General features: G+C 40.9%; 1 protein-coding gene across 2 annotated transcripts in view; it reads right to left on the reverse strand.

The window, feature by feature from the left end:
* SVR1 (pseudouridine synthase family protein) overlaps positions 1-25,189 on the reverse strand; it is a 246,940-nt gene that overhangs the window by 197,774 nt on the left and 23,977 nt on the right. For both annotated transcript variants that reach the window (XM_089440617.1, XM_089440616.1), the window contains exon 2: positions 24,028-24,107. In XM_089440617.1, coding sequence (XP_089296743.1) covers positions 24,028-24,107 — 80 coding nt within the window. The remainder of the gene's footprint in view (positions 1-24,027; positions 24,108-25,189) is intronic.

The raw sequence follows: 25,189 nt of genomic DNA on the forward strand, positions 1-25,189 counted from the left end.
TCATCCACAGATCTTCCCTTTGGCAGTCCTACATAAGCCCATCCAGATATTAGTTCAAAAATACAAAATGAACACTTAAATCAATATTATCTTTGTGATGGTCTCTTATGATGTAATCTTCCTGTAGGTATCAGCATCCTGCATGCATGTTGACACATCTCCCAAAGATATCCATTGTCAAGGGTCTCCATCTTTTTCCGACTCTCATCAAAGTCTTCATATCTTTCTGGGAGATATTCCAGTCAACTCTTCTTGGTCTCGGACGTTGAATGCCTTTATCGTGGTTGCATATCTCACAATCTCTTCCTTCCTTTCTTCAGACATTCCATTCCCAGGAGCTTCCAATCAGAGTTCCGTAATTGTAGTCAACCACCTCATACTTCATATGAGGACATATTATGTTGATTTCATTTAGTGTGACTTATGCCTTCTTGCATTCTTTCAAAGGAGGAGATCCTTTTCCCTTGATTTTGCTTCTCAAGATAGAAGTAGTGATCCATGTTACCTGCAAGTTTGCAACCATACGACATGACATTATAATATTAAATACATGCATGCATACCTCATTTACCTTTAGGTCATCTAGGATTCTTTTAGCAGCTTCTTTGATTGAAAAGATCTTCAACCCCTTTATCTGCTACATCTCTTATGTCATCATATCATCATTCCATGAACTCCACAAGTTGGAGTCTCTGATGAAACACTAGCTTCCTCTCTATATCGGTGAACCCTCCAATGAGGATTCCATCAGAGAATTTTGGGGATCTTGTATAGCCCTATCCGACAAATGTTTCCTTTTTGACTTGATGTATGATGAGCCTTGTCCTGGATGACTTCTTCTTTTCCTTAAGTTTGCAATGAGGTTCCCAAGAGCTATATCCTTCATATTTGACTGCCATGGATTTTGTTCTAGACATCCTTCATGTTTCCTATGGTGATGTCACAAGCTCTTGTTTCTAATGCTTCCATGATAGTATGATGCATCTTATTATTTATTATAGCCAAATCCTATAACATAAGATTTAGAAGCTATGTCAAGACCTTTTGTGAGGGAGACTATCTCAGTCATAGTAGAGATTTCTTACTTCCTCTTTTCTTGGACTTCTTCTTTTCAACTTCCTCCACTTCTTCAGTGATATGGGCTTCTTCTCTTCTTTTGATATTGTCCCTTTAAGACAATCTTTCATGTAATGTCCATAATTTTTACATCCATAGCATTGAATCTTAGCTATGCTTTTCCTTCTTTTTTGAGGACCAAAATTTCCCAAACTTCCCTTTCCTTCCTGCAAATGTTTGAGTCCTTTAGCCTTCAACACTTTTGCCCTCAACTTGTCTTCTTCTATCTTGCATAGAAACCACAAGTTGTCGAATGAGGTAACTTTCTTATCCCCATGGATATTTGTTACCTTGTTCATCAGTTATTGTATTTAGAACAATGATGATTACCTTCTTATCATTTCTCCCGGATCACGCAGTTGAGATCTTATGATGATATCCCTTCATTCTTTGATACCTTCAATTTTGTGTAGATCAGATCTAAGTCATGTGACCTTCTTTATCGCATCTTCAAATAATAGTCTTACGATCTTATCATATACATCTCTTTGTTGTCTCCAATATTGCTATATGAGGGGACCTTTCATAAGAATCCCTTTCCATGAATTCAAAGGAGACATTTTTCCATTGATATGTTCAATGACTTCACTTTCTTCGAGGACTATGTCTATCCTCCTTTTTCCATGCAAGGAATTTCGATGACCTAACCAGCCTATAGATCTCCTTGCAAATACGAAGTCATTTTATCAAATTTGATTAAAGAATGAAAGATACTTACTTGACAAGTGAAGATGAAATCTTCAACTTGATCACTTTGATGATAGTTGAAGAAGATGTATTAGTGCTCCTTTTGGATGATCTTCTTCCAAATGAAAAGGCTTTTCTTCAATAAAGGAGATTGCTCCTTTTATGATGACAACTCCTTTTGATGATGGTGATTGATGAGGATGTCTTTGTTGCTTCCTCAGATGATCTTCTTCAAGGACAAGGAGAGGATCCTTGCTTGCCTTATAACCTTGAAGATGATGACAATGCCTTATAGCCTTCAAGATACTTCGACTTCTTCAGTAGTGAATGAGTGCAAATCAAAATTGTTTCTAGGGTTTCCACTTTCTTCAAGATGATGTGATCTTCGTCTTGCTTAGATGCCTTTCTTGAAACTCGAACCTTGAGTGCCTCTTTGATTAGATGCCCTTCCTTTGACTTTAGCACCTTAGCTCGATACCATGTTGAGAAATCTAGGGCATTAGCATTAGGTGACTTCTCTTCGATTAGCGACTGTTTGTGAATTCTTTTTACTTCTTAAGATTAGGATCTTCTTCTTGTTAGATTATTAGTGTTCTTCTTCATCAAACAGTAACCAATGCATGAAAATAAATAGACAAGAGACACAGCATGTAAGCTATGAGCCAGGGCCAAAACCTCTCACTCTTTGAGAGGAAAACCTGCACAAATTCTTCTTATAGACATTCCAATTGACGAATACCAAGACCAAGACCCTTGACCTTGTAGCCTCTCCAAGACCAAGACACAAGTCCTCCATTCATTTTTCTCTCAGTTTCTTTTACTTCAGAGTTCGCACCATATAAAATCACTGTAGTCATGAGATGACATTGAACTGAAATCACTGTAGGGATACGAACTTCTTCTTCAACAGTAGCACTGAATCATAGCTACACCGAGACCTTCTTCATGAGTGGCACCGAGACCACCTTCATGAGACAGTGGGGAGACATCACTATAATATCACCGAAACTTCTCTTGTTGTACCAAGACCGAGATCCACTCGACTGTGAGACAAAACCAAATTTGTCTGCTGCAATTTAGTACCCTGATCTGAGCTCTTTTACCGAAACATTTTTCTGCATTCCTATCCGAGCTTGCTTCTGTGTTTTACCTCTGAAAATCTTAGAGATATTTGAACCTTCTCACTGTGCCAAAGATCTGAAATTGTCTTTTGTTCTACCCATCCGAAATCACAGAGATATGCGAAATATATCCTTCCACTGTTCATGCGAAGTTTTGTCTTCATCACTGAAAAACTCAGAGAAGATATCTGAATTCTATTATGTGTTAATGTGAGGTGCCTTCACACCTATTTATAGTGGTTTGCTTGTCATATTAAGCCGATATGAACCATGTGAACCAATATGACTTCATAAGGTAGGCCAACGTGATCTTTACTTTGTTTGGAGGCCGACTTCAAGGGAGGAGAACCGTGCTTGTCTTTTGGAGGGCTTTCTAGACACTTAATTGACTCATATACATTTTACACATGCTCAAGAAGAACTCTTCATACATGACATTAATTCTTTGACCTTAATAACAAATCCTAAGGCTCGCAATGGGAGCCATCTAAAATAAAATCACTTGCTCATGAAACCCATGAAGCAAGGCCTACAATAATAATTTTATTTTCTTCATTACATCATTTACAAAAGTCACAATTACATGTCACTATGAAGACCGAAACTAGTTACACTTTTCAACACAATAGGAGGCAGAGTGACTAACCGAAAAGGGTTCTAGAGACAAAGGTCGAATTCTCAAAGGCAGTACTGCATAGTCCAGTGTAAGTGCAGGTTGCAAGATCTAGTTGTAGACAAGAGTGTGAGTAGCAGGGAGCGGACCAAATAAATTGTTGGATGGTGATGAGATTTCCCAATTATTTACTAGGAGATCGAGACTCAGAGGGAGTCTAGCTTCAGAGGGAGATGCCCTATGGAAGCTGGATCTTCAGGTTCTGAGAGATCGACACACAATTGCAATGATAGTAGCAGCGCAGAGGCAACGCAGAAGTAGCAACACAGAGGCATCGACGATGAGATCAGCGTATGAGCAGTAGCATGGTGGACAGTGACAACCAGTGTAGTTTCTTCACAATTAAGTCACCTGACACGGGGATTCGGGATTTGACGGATACGGAGATTCGAATGTCAGATACAGACACGTTGACCCCCCAAAATAGGACAGGTTCGGATACGTTATATATATATATATATATATATATATATATATATATATATATCAAACATAGATCTTCATCTAGATGTAAGTTTTACAAAGAACATTATGCATACAAATACAATTGTGACATAAATGATAAATCATCATACATATTCAATTCATCAATGATCCAATAGGAGAAAGACAAGATAGTAAGATAAAGATACTGTATTTTTCTCATTAAGTCATCAAAATCAAAATGTGTTACATAGCTAGTGCAATGCCATTGGAAAATAGAAATAGCAAATGGAAGTCTTCCCTCAACATTTGAAGTAGTTGTTGCAGCCCCACTTGCAATAGAGGGAACACTTGCAGACCCTGATGCAATTGGGAGAGGAGGGGCATCTCTGATGGGGACATTCTTCCCCTTCTTTTGCCCCTTCCCTATTGCCCTTGATTGAGCCATGAATGTTGTAAAAAAATGCACAAATTTGTAAAAGAAATGCACATGCAAACTATTGTAATAAAAATGCAAACAAAAATAGAGAAAATGCACTTACCTGTTGCTTGAATCTCCTTGAAAATGCTCCCACACCCTTTGCTCCTTGTTCCCAAACATCCACAACAAAGTAAACAAGTGAATGTGCAAATAGAATGAGGAAATACGCCTTTCTAACGCAGCGCGGGTTCTTGTTTTCCGGATTTGTGTGCGAAAATCAGGACACATCGTGTCCCAATCGGGACACGTCCTAGATTCAAACGTGTCCCGATTTTCAGATACGAATCTACCCAAATCGTGTCTGATTCGCCGGATTCGGGACACGTAGGGCCTGGGGGACGAATTCAGTTTCATAGCTTCACATTGATTTCCTGTGACAAGGAATCATATCAGCAGCTCAGCTTGAAGATGTGAAGAAAGCAGTTATCACAAATGTATGTAGTTGATCAATCAAGGAGGGACTTGACCTAATTAGGGAAGATAATAGGATGAAAGGACTAATTTTATTTGAGATTTTGAATGCAAAGATCCCAATGAGGACACTAACCCAAATCAAGCTAGGGCAAGAATTGGTCTTGTGGCTAGGGCTTGCTATATCTCAAGATTCCACCATCGGATTTGCTTGAAACTTGGACGACCCCTAGTGAAAATCCCAGCGCAGCAGTGGAACAAAAATCAAGGGGTTTGAATGGCTACAATAAAATTCATTGGTTGCCCTAGGTGACCCTCTAGGGTTAGGCCTAGAATTTGGAAAAGTGAAGAAAGAGAGGTAAATTTGACCACCAAAGGGATACAAGGATCAATGCCTTAGTGCTTGGGCCTAGTGGAGTCAAAATACAGATAGATTGATAATTTTCATGAGCTAAGGAGCCCTAATTGATCTTTACTAGCCTCTCCAAGGGTAGCAACTAGGTCAATAGGGATTTATATTTCAAATTTGCGAAGGAGACAGTTTTGAGGTCGTCAACCTAAGAGGTGCCTCTAGGAACATTCACCTAATCCCTCAAAGTTCAACGCATGTCCCAGAAGAATTCTGCATTACATTAACCCATACAAGAACAATGATAACAAGATACATGCATTCGACAAGTAAGATAGCAATAATAGAATCAAGATTTCGACTTAATGAAAGAAGCTCCAAAGACAATAGTGAAAATCCAAACATCATAGTGCATCAAGAAAGCTCCAAAAGTTATCCCAGTAAAAAGTGCGAAAATCTTTGAAGAGATACTAATCCAATCCAAGTGATGATGTGTGAAATGAATCATCCTCCCATTTACTTATACAATCCACTAGGGAATTTGAATAGCTTAATTTGTCTTATTTAGCCCCAAATAATAAAATAATGCTCAATAATGATATGACTTGGTGACAAGCCCACCAAGATAGATCAATAACATAAAAATAAGCCTCTCAAGAGGGCAGAATGATCAATATAATGAGTCATTGAGCCATTGAGAAGGCCTAGTGAAGTCCAAAGTGTGCCATGGTGAGAGAATGGACTCCAAACATAGTGGACAAGGGGTTGGCCCCCTGTTTCCCAAGTAAGTCACATGTGGTTCTCCCAAGTGGGCGTGGGGACACAAGGACATCCTCATGGGTCTCCAAGTGGATTGATGATGCCTATAAACCATCTGTAAGGGCCAGGATGATGACATAAACCCTCCCTTTGTCTCCTGCAGTGAGACAAATCCTCATATGGACCCCGGAACATGTGCCAAGTGTATGGTGCAAGTGTGGAGTCAGTTGGGCATGGTGAACCAGATGCATCATCCTCATCCAAAAGGTGGAACACGAGCCATCATTGAGTTGTGTTGGGGATCCATGAAGTACTCTCTGCTATGGTGGAGGCCCATGGCTCTCAACGCTCACCCTACAAGTGCCAATGTGGCCCTATGGAAGACTTGGACCCCGTATAGGGAGACCAAACCCCAAATGGAGACCCACTTGCAATCCTGCATAAGATCCAATGCATCCCCTTGCCCTCTAATATAACAAATCATTGGAATAATAAAGTAAAAGAGCTTACAAATCATGGAATCAATGGGGCACTTCATGGTGGCATGCCCTTCCATAGTGGGCTTTGGCATGTACAAATGTCTCCAAGCTTAATAAGGGGGGTAACCAAGGACCCTATTAGGCGGTTTCAGCCTTTAAAGGGGTTGACATGTCCATGGTACATCCATCAAATGGTAGGTAGCGAGTGATATAGCGATGGAAAGGAGTGGGGATCAAAGGAAAGATCCAAGCCCCATGTCATGGTACAAGGGTAGCTATAATGAGGGAAACCCACACTTGGGTATATGAGTGTAGGAGGGAGCAAATCGTGGTACATGAGTTACCCTAGCCTTTGTTTTTCCACTCTTCTTCATATGACTTTTGCCTTTTGATTGATCTTTCTTCATAATTGCTCAGGGCTCCAGGGGATGAGAGCATGATGTCTAGGATATAGCAGTAGGTACCCCCTTTTAAAATGGGGCATTTCATTGCCCACCAGGGGTTGGGACAATCATGGGTTCCTTAATGTGGAGGGGGCTCATCTAGGGCCCACAGGAATCAGGGTGATGGCCATAAATAAGGGGTAGAGCTCATGTTTGGCTTTTTCCCACATGTTAAATTTGTATGTCCCAGCCATGCTTTGCATTTTGTGGTACATTTCCTGTTGAGGTGACCAAATTATGTTTTTTCTTTTCTTTTAGATGCATCAACCTCTAGGGCATTGTTCGAGGCCCAACCCAAGGTGTGGACAAGGGGAAGGGGAGGCTAACCCTATGTGGACCCAGTGGACACGTGGACCCGGATGGGAAAAATGATGAATGGGGTTAGAATGAGCGGAAGGGAGTGATGTATATGGTGTCGGGAAGCGGGACCACACAACCAAAATCAGGATTTCCCATGTAGTGTCAACCCTAAAGCTAATGGTCAGTAAAGGAGATCCCACAGGACTAGGATACAAGGGTAACCACCAAATCGAGCGAAGGAGACAAGAGTACAGACCTAGCCCACTCTTTCCGTCGAATACCCCCACCAATTCATGACCAAAAGTGTCCATGATAAATAAGGGAAATTAGTCAACTAAACCAATGAAAAACCATACCTTCGGGGTCAGGAGACACACCTTCAAACATATGATCATAACAAATATGCGAGGGACTTGTTGTCACTCGAATTGTACAGGTATTGCGACAATGGCTTAGGGCGAGGGTTGTCACTCTAATCTCCGCCCACTTTGTTCTAGCTGTCTCCCAACAGCAAGCTATGGGGAGTAGTCCCTATGGAAATGATGTGATGTAAAACAAGTTGGGAACCAACTTGTCCAGGAGACAGTTGAGTGGCCTAGCTACTTGGTATTATTTAGCAAAATTAAGGATTTCATTAGATTTAGAATTCAGACCCGTGCCTTGTGGAGTCAAAATTTCTTACTTATTGCAAATTAAAGCCAACTAACCGAATGGACAACTGTCGCTTAGATGATGAACTAACCTATATGAAGTGCAAGTCTTAAGATCTAAGTGAAATGCAAGGATATTGGTTAATTTTAGATTATATGCCTAGTCTAAATGGAACCTTTCACTTAACTGTTTTGAGAACAGTCTTCAGAGTAGGTTGTGGGATGGAAGACAACAGAAAGCAAGCAAAGGCTTGATTAACGATACCTACCCCTGTGTTCCAATAACCCAGTGCCTCGGCGCTGCAGAGACTGTGGCTCTGACGACTACAAGGTCACTGTGTTAACCACTAAGAAGGGATGAATCCCTCAAGCTAAATGAGAAAGGGTTGTCCTAGGAGTCTATCAACCAAGCTTATGCTTGGAGGTAAGTTTTTTAATGCAAGACTAGCCTTAAAATGATTATGCAATGATAATGACTGAAGCCACTTGAATTAAGATTGTTTTAGTTTTTAAGTACACATATTTGTGTTTATCCCTTAATGACAAGAGTACTTAAACAATGAACCAAAAGACAATCTTAAAACAAGATGAGTGCTTAATTATACAAGTGCCAACAATAAACAAGAGATCCTCTAGATATTTAACCACTGACAAGAATGAAAGGAACTTAGAACACTTCTCCACTTATCAATGGTTATCAACACAAGATGCAAATCACAATTACTCAAGGTATTCCAATGATGATTCTATAACAAGATTATCAATGAACTTATGCCAATGCCACAATTTCAATTAGATTTCAAATGCCCAAAATTACTTGAACCATCAACAAGATTAGAGAATTAGAGCTTAGATACGTGAGTGAATTAAGTGCAAAATTTGGAAATTCTTATAACTTAAGACAAGACAAGCGAATGTTAGATTTCCAATAACCAAAATCAGCAGTAATACTTCAGAATTTTCAGCGCTTATTAGCCTTATGACAGCAGTAAGAAAATCACTTTAAATTCAAGAGACAACAAGCATATAGTAACTAGATATGATCACTGAGATGCCCAACAACTTGCCAAAGTAAAACTATGATTTTTAGTCCACTTAAGATGCAATATTCAGAATTATATCAGATCTGAAATAACTTGTTACAGCAGTAGAGAAAGATGTAAACAGTGAGCTATCAATGCTACAACAAGTGCCAAAACATGCCCAAAACTTAGAGATAGCTTGCCAAACTGAAAAATATGATTTTTAAGCTCTTTTAGGTGTGTTATTCAGAAAATATTCAGATCTGATTCAGTAATTATGCAGAGAATTTCCAGCAAAGCAAAAATGTAGATCTAGGCTATATTTGCAAAACTCAAGTGGCCAAAAATTTAGGAAAAATTTATTTTGCAATTTTAGAGTATTTTGACCAATTATGTGTGCTTTTAGGGCACTTATATCATTGTTATGAAGATGTTATTACAGTTGTAACAAAAAAGAGATAGATGAGGGTTTAGAGAGCAAACCCTAAGCCTAAGGCCTTGTAGATCACCTTGCCAAAATTTTCCAATGAAGTTGCTACCTGAAACACAAGCTTTTGAGCCAAATTTCTGCAAAACCCAACAAGTATTCAGTTCCAAAATTTTCAGAAATGGATAGAGGACAAACTAGGGCCAAAAGAGGGCAATGCTAGGCCCAGTAGGGTAAGCGTTGAGGGGATGAAGGCCTAAAATGGTTAGCGGCTAGGATTATAGGCTAAGGAAGGGTTGAAAAGGGGTCAACAACGCCAAAGAAAGGAGAGCGAAGGGCAAAGAGGAGGATAGAGGAGGAGAGGGCTAAGGAAGAGCTTGAAAAGCCGATAGCTAGCCTTAAGGGCAATCATCTAAGGTTGTGAAGGGGAGTCGAGTGGCCTAGGGCCCACGGCTAGGCCTAAAACCCCTGACACAGGGCCAAAAAGAGGAGGCCGAGACCTCAAAAGGTTGACATTGACCTCTTGGAGGCCCTAAAAGATGACGCAAAGGGCTAGAAGGGTGACAGAGGGCTAGAAAAGGAGGACGTTGGCCTTGGAGGGGCTAGATCTGGGCCCGAGAGGGCTGAAACTCGAAACCTCAGCTTCAAAAAAATTAATTTGCTTCAGATCAGAATTTTACTACAAATTCTTCAATGGCTGACCCTGCAAAAAATTGTGGAGGCTAGATCTTACCCTCAAAGGCGTAGATATAACTCTATTCTAGCTTTCTCCACTTGATCTCACCTGCAAAAATAGATTTACAAATACCAAAACCCCAAATATATACAAAATCTCAAAACCCCAGTTAGAAAAAATAAATTTACAAAATTATTTACAAATATACAAGGGTTTTAAAATAAATTTTGAGAAATAAAATTTTGATAGAATTTTCTTTGATAAATGGCTAATAATACTTTGGAAAATTAATGCAAACTATAGCCTTAGCGAAGTTAGATCAACCATATAAATATCCGTAGTCCAAACAAGGTCAGTTCATGCCCACGGTTTGTGAACTTGGGGACCAACGACTGGGGAACGTGCAAACACTATATATTTTCTCAAGAAAAATTGTCAAACATATGGTGAATCAAATCATCTAAGACAAACCCAGAATCTATCAATAGAATGACTTTATCCCCATCTAGTGAAAAACAAATTTTAAAATTAATAAGCACAATATAGGAAAGCCCGTACCCAGCACATACCACAAATCAATGAACACCATGAACTGCACCCCAAAATATTTATTATGATTCAAATAAACGTTCCCAGCGAAACTGTAGTGTTACATTAATTCTTCTGCAACAATTTCTTAGCCAAAAATCAAATGGCTTGAGACTCAAATGACTCTTCTAATTTATAGATAAATCCTCCAAGTGGAAAAATAATGGCTAGTTGGCTTGATCCTCATCAAAATAATCTTGGTCATTGATAAATCCTTGATGATCTTTTAATCTTAGTCATTGAAAATATTTATTTTGAGGAATTTTCAAATTTCTCATTAAATCCTTTTTTTATTAGCTCAAAAAAAATTTGACTTGACTTAACCACCAAGGTCCAAAGGCCCAATTTTTCTTGAAATATCCAATATTCCCTTGTTGGAGAACCTCCAAAAATTAATTCTTTCAAGACCAACGAATTTTTCCACTTGGAGAATTTTATTTCTCTATGAACTTAATTTTGACTCTAATTAATTAATTTTCTGGCTTAGGATTAATTTTATTCTTGCCAGAAAAATGAATTAATTGGCACTTGAGGGGATTGATTATTTTTTCTACCCTCTAATATTTTAGCCATGGTGTCTAAATATGAGGGACCATGCACTAAATTATTTTTTATATAAGATTTTTACAAATTCAACCCTCAAAGGGGGAATACCTATTCGGTTTAGACCCTTGAATTACATACCCAATTTTGCGACACAATATGATCTAGTAGACCAAGTGATTTGTAATAAAATAATTTAGTCAATTAGCTTAAATTATTCTCAAATCACTTTTACATAAGACTCGACTAGAACACTAGGACTCACCTAAGACTTTGACAAACAATTTCACCCTAGCTTTGGGTTGAGGATGGAGGGAAAAACTCTATCGACCATCCATGTTTAGAAACACAAATAAATCAGTGAGACGAAAAACCTCTTAGGATGAAATTATCGCAAAATAATAGACTTACATTCATGGTCTTACTAGCATCATTTACATTAAAAATTTGCAGAATGGGTTTACAATAACATAGTGTTGATAGTTGATGATCTTGATCCTTTGAAGAAAAATATGGTACATCTGCTTCCTCAGAACTTTGACAAAATGAGTGCAACAAGACCACATGGTCGGCTCAGGCGGCAGAGATAATGGCAAATCGAGCTATCTGGTGGTTGTAATGGGTTGTTGGCTACCGACCGAGTGTTGTAAAATGTAACTAGGTTCGGTCTTCATAATGACATGTAATTATGATCTTTGTAAATGATGAAAAGAAGAAAATAAAATTATTATTGTAAGACTTGCTTCATGGGTTTCATGAGCAAGGGATTTTATTTTAGATGGCTACCATTGAGAGCCTTAGGATTTGTCATTAAAGTCAAAGAGTCAATGTCATGTATGAAGAGCTCTTCTTGAGCATGTGTAAATTGTAGATAAGTCTGTATAGCCCTCCAACGACAAGCACACAGTCCTCTCTTCATGTCGGCTTCAAGATAAGGTGACAAACTCATGTCGGTTTCTCATTATGGAGACACACCCATTCGAATGCTCATGTCGGCTTAATTATATAGGACGAATTACTATATATATGAGGCTAGGCTCTTCGCATTAGCACTATCCAAGACTTCGGATATCTCTGACATTTTGGAGAGTGATTACAGAGTTCAGATGAGAGAAAAGGAGCTCGGTCTAAGGTACAATAATGGAGATTGGGTGTTGTCAAGGGAATTTGGATCCCTCTTAAGTTCAGATCACAATGACAGCAGGAGTATTGAAGGGCCAGTGAAATATTGTCTAGGATAGCACAGTTTGAATCTCCACAGTTCGGATCTCTTTGAAGCTCGGTTCATAGTGGAAACCAGACATATTCGGATGTGATCACAGTTAAGAAGTTCGGGTGAAAGTCTGAAGAAAGAAGAAGGGACAGCGAGATGCTACCTTACGGTGAAGAGTCTGTCTGTCTAGGTGTCACATCAAGTGCAGCGAAGCAGTGTTGTTAACATAACAGTTTGTTGGTGATATTATTGTGATAAGGTATCATCTAAGTGATGTGGGTTCAGTAAAGGAAACAGTGTTATCAAGGCAATAATGAAGATCTTGATATCAAGGCAATGATGAAGATCTCGATGGAAGAGAAGTCAAGAAGAGGATTGATTAGAGAACGTGTGTCTTGGTCTTGGAGTGGCTACTAGTTCAGGGGCCTTGGTCTTGGTATTCGTCAATTGGAATCTCTATAAGAAGAATTTGTGCGGGTTTTCCTCTCAAAAAGTGAGAGGTTTTGGCCCTGGCTTATAGCCCACATGTTGTGTCTCTTATCTATTTATGTTCATGCAATGATTATTGTTTGATGAAGAAGAACACTAATAATCTAACAAGAAGAAGATCTGAATCTAAATAAGTGAAAAACATACACAAACAGTCACTAATAGAAGAGAAATCACCCTAATGCTAATGCCCTAGATTTCTCAACACCGAGGACCATCTGGGAGAAAAAATTTCTCCCATGCATACTACCCACAGGTGGTGGGTAACACCTCCTAATCATGCCTTTGTAAGGGATAAGCTTCATTTTCTATCTTGGAGCACCAATGTTTTCAAATATATTTATAGGATATTCATTCAAAGGATTGCCTCTTCAACACTATCATTAAACCTATGTTTCTTTACAGGGTTTGGGGCCCTAGTCTAGGATCTATGAATTAGGCACATGCTTCAATATTCAAAGTCTAAACTCTTATGATTTAGTGTATGATCTACTACAAATGGATAGTTTCTTATTGTATTGTCCAGGTTGAGTTTGTTTCCCATCTTCTCAGTCTCAATAGTATTTTCAAGCTCACATTCTATCTCCATAATGCAAGTTGTTGCATGATCCAACATTGGGTCATGGGCATTTTTTATTATTGGTATTGTGCTCTTTGGAGAGGATCACTTCTTTAGGTTTCACTGAGTGATGTCAATATTTTCATGCCAATTTTCTTATCTAGCATATCATCATCTCTATTGATAGGCGTCCCCCATCCAAGTCTCCTTAGATGCCCCTACTTCCCCCAAAAAAATGATCAATAAAACAATCAAAGATGATATTTTATTAACATATCTAGGCTACTTGGACCTCTTCCCCACGACATCTTAGCCGCAAAACACCATTATAAGTTGAGAATTTCCTTTAGATTACTGATGGCACCATCTTTGGGCCTAAATATTTCCAACTTCCTCGGTCACACAAACTAAGGACCCCCCTTGGCTAGTTGTGGGTTTGCTCCCACTAGTTGCAAGATGAGACAAACCACCACATTCCTTGCACCTAGAGTGTTAGTCATCTATGCTCTCCTTGGGAAATGCAGAATGAGGAACTCTTCACTTTTTGATGCCCCATCTATTATGAGATACGAGGGAGATATCATTATTTGTATATTGACTCCAAATGCTCCCTATTTACCTTCTTCCACTATCCAAATTATAGATGCTTAGCCCTCTTCCTATAACACACTATCACCTTCAAACATAGAGATTTTCAAGAGACCTCTAAGGCTACCAAGTTGATCAATTTCTTCTTTTAGCCCACCAAGCACCATTCAGATGTAGTTACAGCTTGAGTGGGCCTAATGGTTAAGAGCATGTGTTTCCTCCTAAGAGGTCACAGGTTCAAAACCAGAGGGCGGTAGAGTATGTATGCCTTTGTATACTTAGAAGTCAAATCGTTGCGCGGAGGTGGGTCCCTTGTCCCACAAACAAGGGGGTCTCATACACCAATGGTGTCTGGCTTGGCCGTGACCTTAAAATTAGATAATAAATAATAAATATTCCAAACATAGGCAAAGCCAAAACCATGAGTCGATTTTGTTCCAAGCATGCTACTACCAAAGTACCCCAATATCCTCACCTTCATTTCATGTTAATTTCTAAATTTCAGATCTGGCTTTAATTTCTAGTAATTTTTATAACTCAAAATATATTTCTATAACTACTGAATATAAAACACTAGAATTTTTAACTTGGAAAATTTAGACAACAGAAGCAAGATATAGGAAATCAATCACAGTAAGAAATTTTTCCTCCAACTAATCTTTACTTTAATTATCTAAATAGTCAAGCTCCCTTACTTGGAAATTGGCCCACAAAAAAATTACAAGCTATAGAAAAATTTCTGAAATAAAATGGGCACCTATAGCCATATACAACCTTTGGAAAGAAATTTGATCGAACCCTCAACTAGTAACTATGCTCCTCGAACTTGTATGGCCCCTTGTGCAAGCTAAAGCTCAACTCGTGTGTGTACAACTGAGTTTGTGGTACATGTGAGGCTGCCACTCCTCCAAATCGACCTTCCACAAGTGGCACGACCCGGCAAAATCAATTGTGCAACCTGCACTGGGGTGAATTCCTTGCTGCAGAAATATCTCTTGTCAACTTTCCTCTCATGACCTTAAGTATCACACTAACTGAGAAAATCACTCTCTCAAATTGTGCCTTTCTCCTTGTAATGTTCCAAAATTAAATAAATAGTGATATGCAAAGAAAAAACGATTTACAGCACAAAAATTTCAAACAATCAACAAATGCTCATAAAAACTCTGGAATAAGAACCAGCTGAGCCATTTTATTAACCAATGGAGCAAGTACAATAGTATGAAGGAATGCACCTGGGCTTACCTCAATGGCAAGAGTGACAAAACCCAAGTGATAATACAATGATCTCAAATGCTGGAAATTACTGCTCCTCTAATGCTCTACGTTACCCAGAAAACTTCACTACTGCCTGGATAGGGACTGCAAGAAACTCCTCCTCTTGTGCTCAGAAAATGATGAAACTTCAGCCGCAAACTACTTGGCCAAAACCCAGAAATGATTTGGCCCGATTTGGACTTCCCAAAATCGACCCCCAAAGGCACTATTCAATCCCCAGCAATTATGCATTGTCCACTGTAAAGATATGGCTTAGAAAATTATAAAACTTTATATTTGGGATCCTTGTCGAAAACCCAGAAAGGATTTTGGTTGGTTTAGACTTCTGAAATTCGACCCCCTTGGGGTGCAACCTCAGCTGCAATTACAAAACTCGGCCTGCTGGAAACTGCTTATAAATCCTCCCAGAAATGCCCCCAAAGGGCTGGGTTGACCCTTGCTATCCAATCCCTAACTTCCCGGGTGAGATCTTGGCCTAAGACACCTGCTCCTAAGCTCCACGAAAAACTGTTGAGTGGCCTCTGCGCTGTCCCCTAGCCCAACAATTCGAACTGCTGGAATGTTGGCTTTGTTGGATGTAAAACTCAACAAGAATGTTGGTCTATTGTTGCTATCTTAGCTCTCTAACTCTCCGGCAAACAATTTGATCTTTGATGGCCTCTATCTCCCTCTGTGTATTCTCTCGCTGCCCAGAAATACGCACTCCTTGCTCAGTGCTGGTTGGTGGTGCTATGTTACTGCCCCGGAACTCCTAAAATCCTTGTAGAGCTGCCTCTCTAGGGCGGGCATGGATGGTCCCCCGAAGTAGAGGTTGAATCTCCCGCTTGAGAGATTCGTGGCTAAATAGTCGGTTGACTCGGCTAAACAACAGATTGAACAATCAAACGATTTTATTTGCAAGATGTATGAATGAATGCCAAAATGAGAGATGCCCCCTCCTTATAACTCCTTGGGCCTCCTTTGTCTCATGTGGGCCCCTCCATCCACCTATTCGACTTTCCCTCCAAGCTATTCAAATGGGCCAATTCAAATTTCCATGTGGGTGGCCCCCACATTCCACTAGCAACAAAATTAAGTCGAATTGCCTCCTAAGTCCCTAAGTCGAAAATGATGGGTTCTCTTCCTTAGCCAAAATTGTGCAAAATTGTGTAGCAGCACCCTGTTACAAATGTGCTTGAGAAGGGACATGATAGTCCTCCCCTCCCAAATGTTGCTTGCCCTCAAGCAACCTCAAAGTTGCGTGCTCCAATATGTGCTCACCCTCCCAGGTGGCATACTCATCCAGCAAGTCCTTCCAATGCTCCAAAAATAGCTTGTCCTCAAACAATGCCTGAATGAGCATCCTCTCTAACTGTTGCTCCCCATTGTCACTGCAACATGTGACAGGGTCCCAGGTATGCCACTAAATCATCCCTGACCTCAGCACTGTCTTGATATCAAAGAATCCTTCAACACCAAGATCCCAGGTCATCCTGTCCAACAAGAAGCTCCCCTCGCTCCACTCACTACCCTGCGCGGTGCAAGTACCAGAAGTCCCTTGCTCCATCAATGACTCGCTAAAGCCCAATGGAAGATCTATATGATCTCTCGCTGTAGTAGTCGGCACATCCCTAAAGGTTATGGAGTTGTGAAGAGCTCTGACGCCCCAGTTCCCTGCTAGTCCCAGAGTGGTGCCACCATGTTGACGATGCACTACTCTGACTATGTCATACTCCCCATCGTGCGCATATAGCATCCTCCTCTCCTGGAACTCGATGGTGGAATACTGAAAGAGGCGAGACACATCCTACCTAAGCATCTCCATGGCACCAAGGCCTACCCATCCAAATCTAACTCCGAACCTGTGCAGCAATAGAGAATGTCTGCCTCCCCATATGATGAAACCCTCTGTGAACCCCCATGTGTCATCCCAAGAGCGAACTATATCACTCTCTGCCACGACTCCGCTCATCACGAGTGATCTATCGATCAACTGAATCCCTGCATCCCATAGGCAGACCTGCTGCGGCATAGCCCTGACAACCGATGGAATCCCTTTGGCCCTCATCTCTAGTCCCTGCATGCCACCCATATATAGGCTCCATACATCATGAACTAATCTGAGGCATGCTAAATTGTCTGGTGCCTGCCACTATGTAGTACTAATGACCACTGGAAACCACGTGTGCCAAATAGCTACCCCCTGAATGCAACCAATAGATGGGTATCTGATACGCGCAATCAACTCAATGTATGTGGATCCATCCTGCTCCTACCAACCATCGCCACTGGTTCGGCTACCCGCCCCCTGGAGAATGTGTCGATACAATGTCGGGAACCCAAATACATACTGGACAACTATCTCAGTCGTACACGGTATCCTCTGCTCATGCATGGTCCAGACATGCCCTGTGGAAAGAGTGAAACATGTCTCCCTTGTGACCAGCTCCCCAGGCATAGGATCAGTATTGAATGATATGCCATCCCTGTCGGTGATCACCTCATCCCTCGACCTGTGGCTGTCAACTCGCACATCGACTCGATGCCCCCGCTGAGAAGTCTCCCCTCTATCGCACCAAGTGTCATCCAAATATCTTGGGTGAGCTCCCCATCCCCTGCTGCTCGTGCCTAGAGTGTCAAAGGACAACAACCAGATCGCTCGTTCCTGTAAGTGACGTAGAAGAGGGTCAGGAGTGTGAGTCCCCGTGGATACCATCAAGTATCGCTCATCTGTGTCCCCATCGATCCTGGGTGAACTACACCCAAAGGTATGCCCGGTATCTCCGTCCATGGGTGTCCCTGGAGGCAACACTCCAAGACCTCATTGTGCAGCACCATACGCCTCTGCATACCACCGATCATCCCAGTACTCCTAGACATGCCATTGTACACTGTGGCCTACCCTTGTACAATGCTGGATACCCTCGACTGCAGCTATGTCATCCTATACCGTCCTACTTCCTACCTGTGCCACTGCACCTATCACTCCCCGCATGTACTCACTGCGATGTGAGGCACTTCCACTCCACAATGCATTCCAACACACTACAGCACACCACCATGCATCTCCATGCCCACCTGTAGACCACTGCGCAACGCTAGATGCTCCCACACATCCCTAGATATGATGGCCTAGAGTTATGTCTCTACGTGTCAGGCCACACCCGATCAGTATCATCACCTCCACCATCACATCATTATCCCCGCCGATGAATGGATCTTCCCTCCAAATCCCCCTGGGGGACCCAAGAAGTGACTCTCCCTATGTTCAACAATGATGCCACCACTGCTCCGCTCCTCTGCGTCCTTTGTGCCCCACACAAAAGTGAAGAACCCCCAGCTCCATGCAATGCACCATCTAGTGGCCTACCAATGCCACCTCCTCTGACAAACTCTTGCCAGAGTATGTTGATCACCCAGTGATCCCATGTACAAATGCCATACCAAGAAAACCAAAAGAGTATGTCCATAAACTGGTCGACCACTAGTGCTGACCGAGACTCCCCTAGTGAATGTGCATGCTCAACTGCTAGGTCAACTGCACCATCCCGGTTGTAGTCAACCGGCATACATGGGAAATGATAGGTAGTCCCTCCCGAATCCCAATGCCAGTCAAGGCTTCCAACATCCCCAGTGCCTGGAAACTCCTGTTGAGCTCCACCTAGTTCCACTACCATCTCCATAGTTCGCTCCACCGGGTACCAACTCAAAATCTCTCGCCATCCAACCCCAAGAGAGGGATCGAATGCACGAACTCCCGCACATAGAACAACCCCAGCATGCGGGTGTTGCACCCTGTGCAACTCAGGTCGTCTCATCTCGCTATCCTGGTCAATGCATACAATCTGACTAGGTAGCTCTGTCTCCATCTGTCCAATGGGCCAAGGTAACCTAACAGTGTTTCCAACCCCGTCTATGTATGCCCGAAGAGGGCTACTCTTAACGCTCCAATGTGCACTCTAGCTGGACCAGTAGAGAATCCAACTGCTCCCCAACATGAGTCAATTTGGCCGTGGACTCGGCACAAACCGCTCTCATGCCCTCCAGCTCCTCGTTCTGTTGCAGAATCGCCTCTCGCACTAACGCGGCCTTCCTTTTTAATGCTAGAATGTCGGCTTGAAACTAATGGAACTGTCATGGGCATCTATCACCTGTAAACTCAATCACGGCTCCAGATACCTCAGCAACTGTTGGCATCTCGTCCAGGGATAGCACCCCCTCAACAAATGGCTCTATGCGAGTAGGCTCTATCGTCTCCATTAGGGTGTCAACTGGGGCTATCAAAGAGGTCTCTAATAAAGGTGACTCATGCGCCACACCCAGTATATCGATGTGCTCCTCACCATCCTGTGGGCTCTCAACATCATGCTCAACCTACTCCTTAGGCTCCTGATAACTAAAGCCATGTCTCCACCAGAAAAAGTGCCCCCTGGTCTCACCCTCGAACCGTATTTGTCATGTCTGCTCCTTTTCAATAGATCTGGTGCCCTGATCTGGACGACTTTCCCCACACGATGTAGATGGTTGCACCCCCACAACCTACTCACCTCTAACGTCTTTGTTGTAAAGGTGAGGATGGGTTTGTTCTGTCACCCACCTCAACTAGGCCAACCTCTCATCGTCCCAATGAATTCTACCCCAGAATATATACATACTCGATTTCCCTTGATCCGTGGGTTTGTCTCCAGTTTCACCAGTCACTGTGCACTCATACCCAGAGCTTCCATGATCTTCTGGCTAATTTCCCACAGTTGGGCCAAGATCATGCTCTGATACCACTATAATGTTCCAAACTTAAATAAATAGAGATATGCAAAGCAAAAACGATTTACAGCACAAAAATTTTAAACAATCAACAATGCTCATAAAAACTCTAGAATTAAGAACCAGCTGAACCATTTTATTAATAATGGAGCAAGTTCAATAGTATGGAGGAATGCACCTAGGCTTGCCTTAATGGCAAGCGTGACAGAACCCAAGTGATAATACAATGATCTCAAATGCTAGAAATGATTGCTCCTCTAATGCTCTACGCTGCCCAAAAAACTTTTTTCTTCACTGCTGCCTGGAGAGAGACTGCAAGAAACTCCTCCTCCTGTTCTCAGAAAATGATGAAACTTCAACCACAAACTCCTTGGCCAAACCCACAAAAACCCAGAAATGGTTTGGCCTGATTTGGACTTCCCAAAATCGACCCTCAAAGGCACTATTCAATCCCCAACAATTCGACACTGTCTGCTGCAAAGATACGGCTTAAAACCCCACCTCTGGTGCTCAGAAAATTATAAAACTTTATATTTGGGATCATTGTCGAAAACCCAGAAAGAACTTCGTTGGTTTAGACTTCTGAAATTCGACCCCCTTGGGGCCCAACCTCAGTTGCAACTACAAAACTCGACCTACAGGAAACTGCCTGTAAATCCTCCCGAAAATGCCCCCAAAGTGTTGGGCTGACCCTTGCTATCCAATCCCTGACTTCCCAAGTGAGCTCTTGGCCTAAGACACCTGCTCCTAAGCTCCACGAAAAACTGTTGAGTGGCCTCTGCGTTGTCCCCTAGCCCAGCAATTCGAACTACTGGAATGTTGGCTCTGCTGGCTGTAAAACTCAGCAAGAATGTTGGTCTATTGCTGCTATCTCAGCTCTCTAACTCTCCGGCAAACAATCTGATCTCTGTTGGCCTCTATCTCCCTCTGCGTATTCTTTGGCTACCCAGAAATACGCACTCCCTGCTCTGTGCTGGTTGGTGGTGCTATGTCACTGCCCCGGAACTCCTGAAATCCTTGTAGAACTGCCTCTCTAGGGCGGGCACGGATGGTCCCCTGAAGTAAAGGTTGAATCTCCCACTTAAGAGATTCGTGGTTAAACAATTGGTTGACTCAGTTAAACAGCAGAGTGAACAACCAAGTGATTTTGTTTGCAAGATGTATGAATGAATGCCAAAATGAGAGTTGTTCCCTCCTTATAACTCCTTGGGCCTCCCTTGCCTCATGTGGGCCCCTCCATCCACCTATTCGACTTTCTCTCCAAGCTATTCGAATGGGCCAATTCGAATTCCCATGTGGGTGGCCCCCACATTCCACTAGCAACCAAATTAAGTCGAATTGCCTCCTAAGTCCCTAAGTCGAAAATGCTAGGTTCTCTTCCTTAGCAAAAATTGTGCAAAATTGTGTAGCAGCACCCTGTTACAAATGTGTTTGAGAAGGGACATGACACTCCTCTCCTTAGGCTTACTTTTATAATTTCTCATTGAACTAAATCCCTAACCCTAATCTCCAAAGTGATGGATGACGAGGATTAAATCCTAAGCCACATGAAATCAACCGCTGAGATTAAAACAAATTCATTAATGTAATTAAAATTACATTTCCTTAGTTTTCCTAGCTCAATAGCCAACACTAATTAATTAACTTAATCAATGTGTTTTTCTTAAGTTAGACTTAGGCTAAATCATAAAAACAACTTAATAAATTAACCAAGTTTCCTAAGGAGGCTAAGGTTGATTCCCTCGTACTTGACACCTAGCCAATGCAAAAATACCTATCCACCACTACAAACATCAACATTCCAGATGTTGTAGATATACTTCTATCCAACATCGAGGACCATCTCATTCCCTTTGCTTGCAACCTAGGACAAGGAGACAAGCATGCATTACCAATGTTCGTTCTGCTTATGGAGGTTTTTGCTAACATTGGATGTAGGGAGAGTTTATAGGTGAGTCACCCTACCTCCTCTAAGAACTGTCCATCCTAGCTCTCAACCCTAAGTATTCTCCTATGAATATTATCTATTCTTGTATCAATCCTATTAGACTTGTGGATGATGACACAATCAATCCCTCTACCTAAATTTTGAGCATTAATACACACATGTGGCAACGTCGATCTCTAGTCTTGGTTTACAACTTTAGTCTTCAACATACCTTGAAGGCAATTTGTCCATGTACTTAGGTCTTGCCTTTTAAGTTTACCCATTTTTGGGTTTACCCCCTTTCACTGTGTTTATAACGCTTACTTTGTTCGCATTATTTTAGCATCTAGTAGCTAGTTTTCAATCCCTAGGATTCCTAGTTCTTTTCTAGTCCATTGGATGTAATCTGAGTCTCATTGACCTACTTTAGTCATTCATGGACATTAATATTAATTGCTTTCTTTCTTGATGATTCTATTGTAACATTATTGGCTCAATAGAACCACAAATTTTTGGAGGTTCAATCTTTTGTTCTTGCATGGTGATTTTTTAATGTCCATAATTAATTAATCCTCTATTGAAGTTCTTTATTAAATACACAGCCTTCTCTTGGAAGCATTCTTTTTAATTAAATCTGTGAATTGTAAAAACCACTTCTGGATTGAGAGTCATTTCAAAATAATCAACTTTTTTCTTTTTGTAAGAATCACCAAGAGAAGGATTGCAAAGGAGATTTAAGTAAATCCCAAGAGACCCAATCTCCTAATTGCAGTTCTATTACCTCTAGAAGGCCCTTTCCAAGGTCTACCTCCACACATATTCTTGCACATGATTAATTTCATCTTTTGGTCCCGAGTGATCAGTTAATTGCCCAATAAATATTAAAACCCCAATTGACTACATTCTGGCTTTATCCCAAAAAAAAACAATGGGAGAAAGGGAGACTTGCCCAAACTGGAAGTGTCGATTGTGTCTCCTCTTCCAAATCAAAATCAAGGGACGAGTGATTCAAAAACAATCTGTTGATCCCCATGAATAATGGCCCTCCACAATAGATTTTGTCCCTATCCTGCTTTAACGCAAATAGATATGCATAGAAGCCTTTACCACATTAGAACAGCTTAACAAAGCCCTATAGATGCAACTTTCATGACTTTTAGGCCCACTTATCAAAGTTTTTTAGGGAGGGACAAAAACCTGTAAATTTTTTAATGAGGTAACTCGGAGAATAGACTAAGAATAGTACCACCTTGTCTAGTGGTTCACCTGAGGGAACCTTAAGTCTTGGGGCTTCTTCATTTCTTTTTACAAATTGTTGTGGTCGTTTCAGGCAAGCAGATTTAACTCATTTTGCAGCGAAGGTTGCTAGACTTTTGAAAGCAACAATAACTTCGGGATCATTAACAGGTATAGCAGAGTTGGAGTGAGAAGAACAGCAAGGAATAGGAGGAAGAAGGGGGCCAGAGCTCCCCCCCAAGTGAGGACATGGGGAAGGAAATCAAGCAAAAGCAAGAAAAGAGAGAACATTTGCAGAGAGGATTGACATAACTTTTCAAAAAAATTGTTTAGTACTCGAGTATTATTATACTATTGATTTAATAATATAATTTATTTCATTTGATTTTAGTTGGGTCGATTATAAGTATTTTAAGACAACCAACGAAAAAAGAGGGTTATTTTGACATGCCAAACTTTGCCTGTTTGTTTCAGTTACCAGTATATGAGTGACCATGATAATGGCAAGTTAACAACTTAATACAAAAAGCAGAAAATTCAATGGTATTACATACTTAAAATAAATCTAGTCAGCAAAGCCTGATAAGATATAACTTCTTCCACAGAGAACAGACTTTATGACATGGTTAGCATGTCACACTAATAAATTAATGAAAATGAGGAAAGGAATTAATATATCATAAAATATAAAACATAGTCCACTACACCTGCACCAGACAGTCCATGGGTGGAGAAAAAGGTTGACAGACCAGGGAAGCTTCACTTCTAACATTATTATGTTTTCTCTCTTTAGCCAGAAATTAAATGAGTATAAAGAGTTCTCTGATAGTGGTAAAGATTGGCAACCTGAGGAGTCTTGCATATTGCTCCATTTACCGCGACGCGGCCTTCAAAAATAACTTCTTCACTCCCACGCCGTGAAGCCACTGAATCGATTCAGAAGTTGAATAACATTATGAGAGACCAATCATCTTAAAATCAACTACAGAAGACAAAAATAGGAGGCAATTATATTAATCCAGTGCATGATATAATTCTCAAGAATATGGAGATGGAGGAAATATTTTTCCATGTTCCGGCATAGGATTGTGGGTATGGAGTCATGAGAGTGTCTGGTAAGCCATGGGATTGTAACTTGTCATGATACTGTCAAGCAGCAATGCCGTGGTTGTTTTTTGCATTTTGACTGCTCAAGACTTTTATGAGAGCGAGGAATGCACAAAGAAAATGGTTTGCTTGTTCCTACCCAAGAACAGTCATTCAGGTAAAATTATAAATGTGAGAAATTGACATCATGTTAGCCTGTATAGTGTGCCTGTACTAACTGAGACTGGATGTAGTGGTTTCAATCAGGATGAAATGTTTCATTCTTAGTAATATAATTAGCTCTTTGGAGTTAAGTAATTACATTAACTGAAAATTAAAATCCAGAAGGGGAGATTTTGATTCAATGTAAACCCAACTGGAGGATTGTTAGTAAGCAAAAAAATTAAACAAAAATAAGCTGTAGTCTAGTGGTGAGATCAATAAGTACTCCAGGAAAGGCACGCCTTCATATCCCACAGGTGCACTCCCTGAAATACCCATGAAATGTATCAAAGTAACGGAAACATGTTGGGCAGGGCAGGCTGGAAATGGTAACCAGGAGAGATTGATTGAATAAATACCCTTCTGCATATAGTAAAGACAATATAGACACGAGGATCATCATAAATATTTAAAACAAATGAACTGCAAATAAGATAAATGCATTTTGGATCCTTTGGAGACACTAGATTTCATGCATAAGATACATAAGAGTGTCTAAAATTTGCCTCGGTAACACCAGCCTTGTAAGAATGGAAAGGGTGTAAGACAAGTTTGGGAACTCTATACTTTAGGTCCTAGGCATTTAATTTAATGAGCTTTGTCAAGTGTGCCTTGCGTGGTTGATCAAAAGTGGGTAGCTAATTTTGCCTTCATAAGAGTTCAAGTCCTACCAAGAACAACCAAATTGAATTGTGCCAAT

Source organism: Pinus tabuliformis, chromosome 9, assembly GCF_031772625.1.
Source record: "Pinus tabuliformis cultivar Carrire ecotype Pingquan chromosome 9, CPIR1, whole genome shotgun sequence".
NCBI lineage: Eukaryota > Viridiplantae > Streptophyta > Pinopsida > Pinales > Pinaceae > Pinus > Pinus tabuliformis.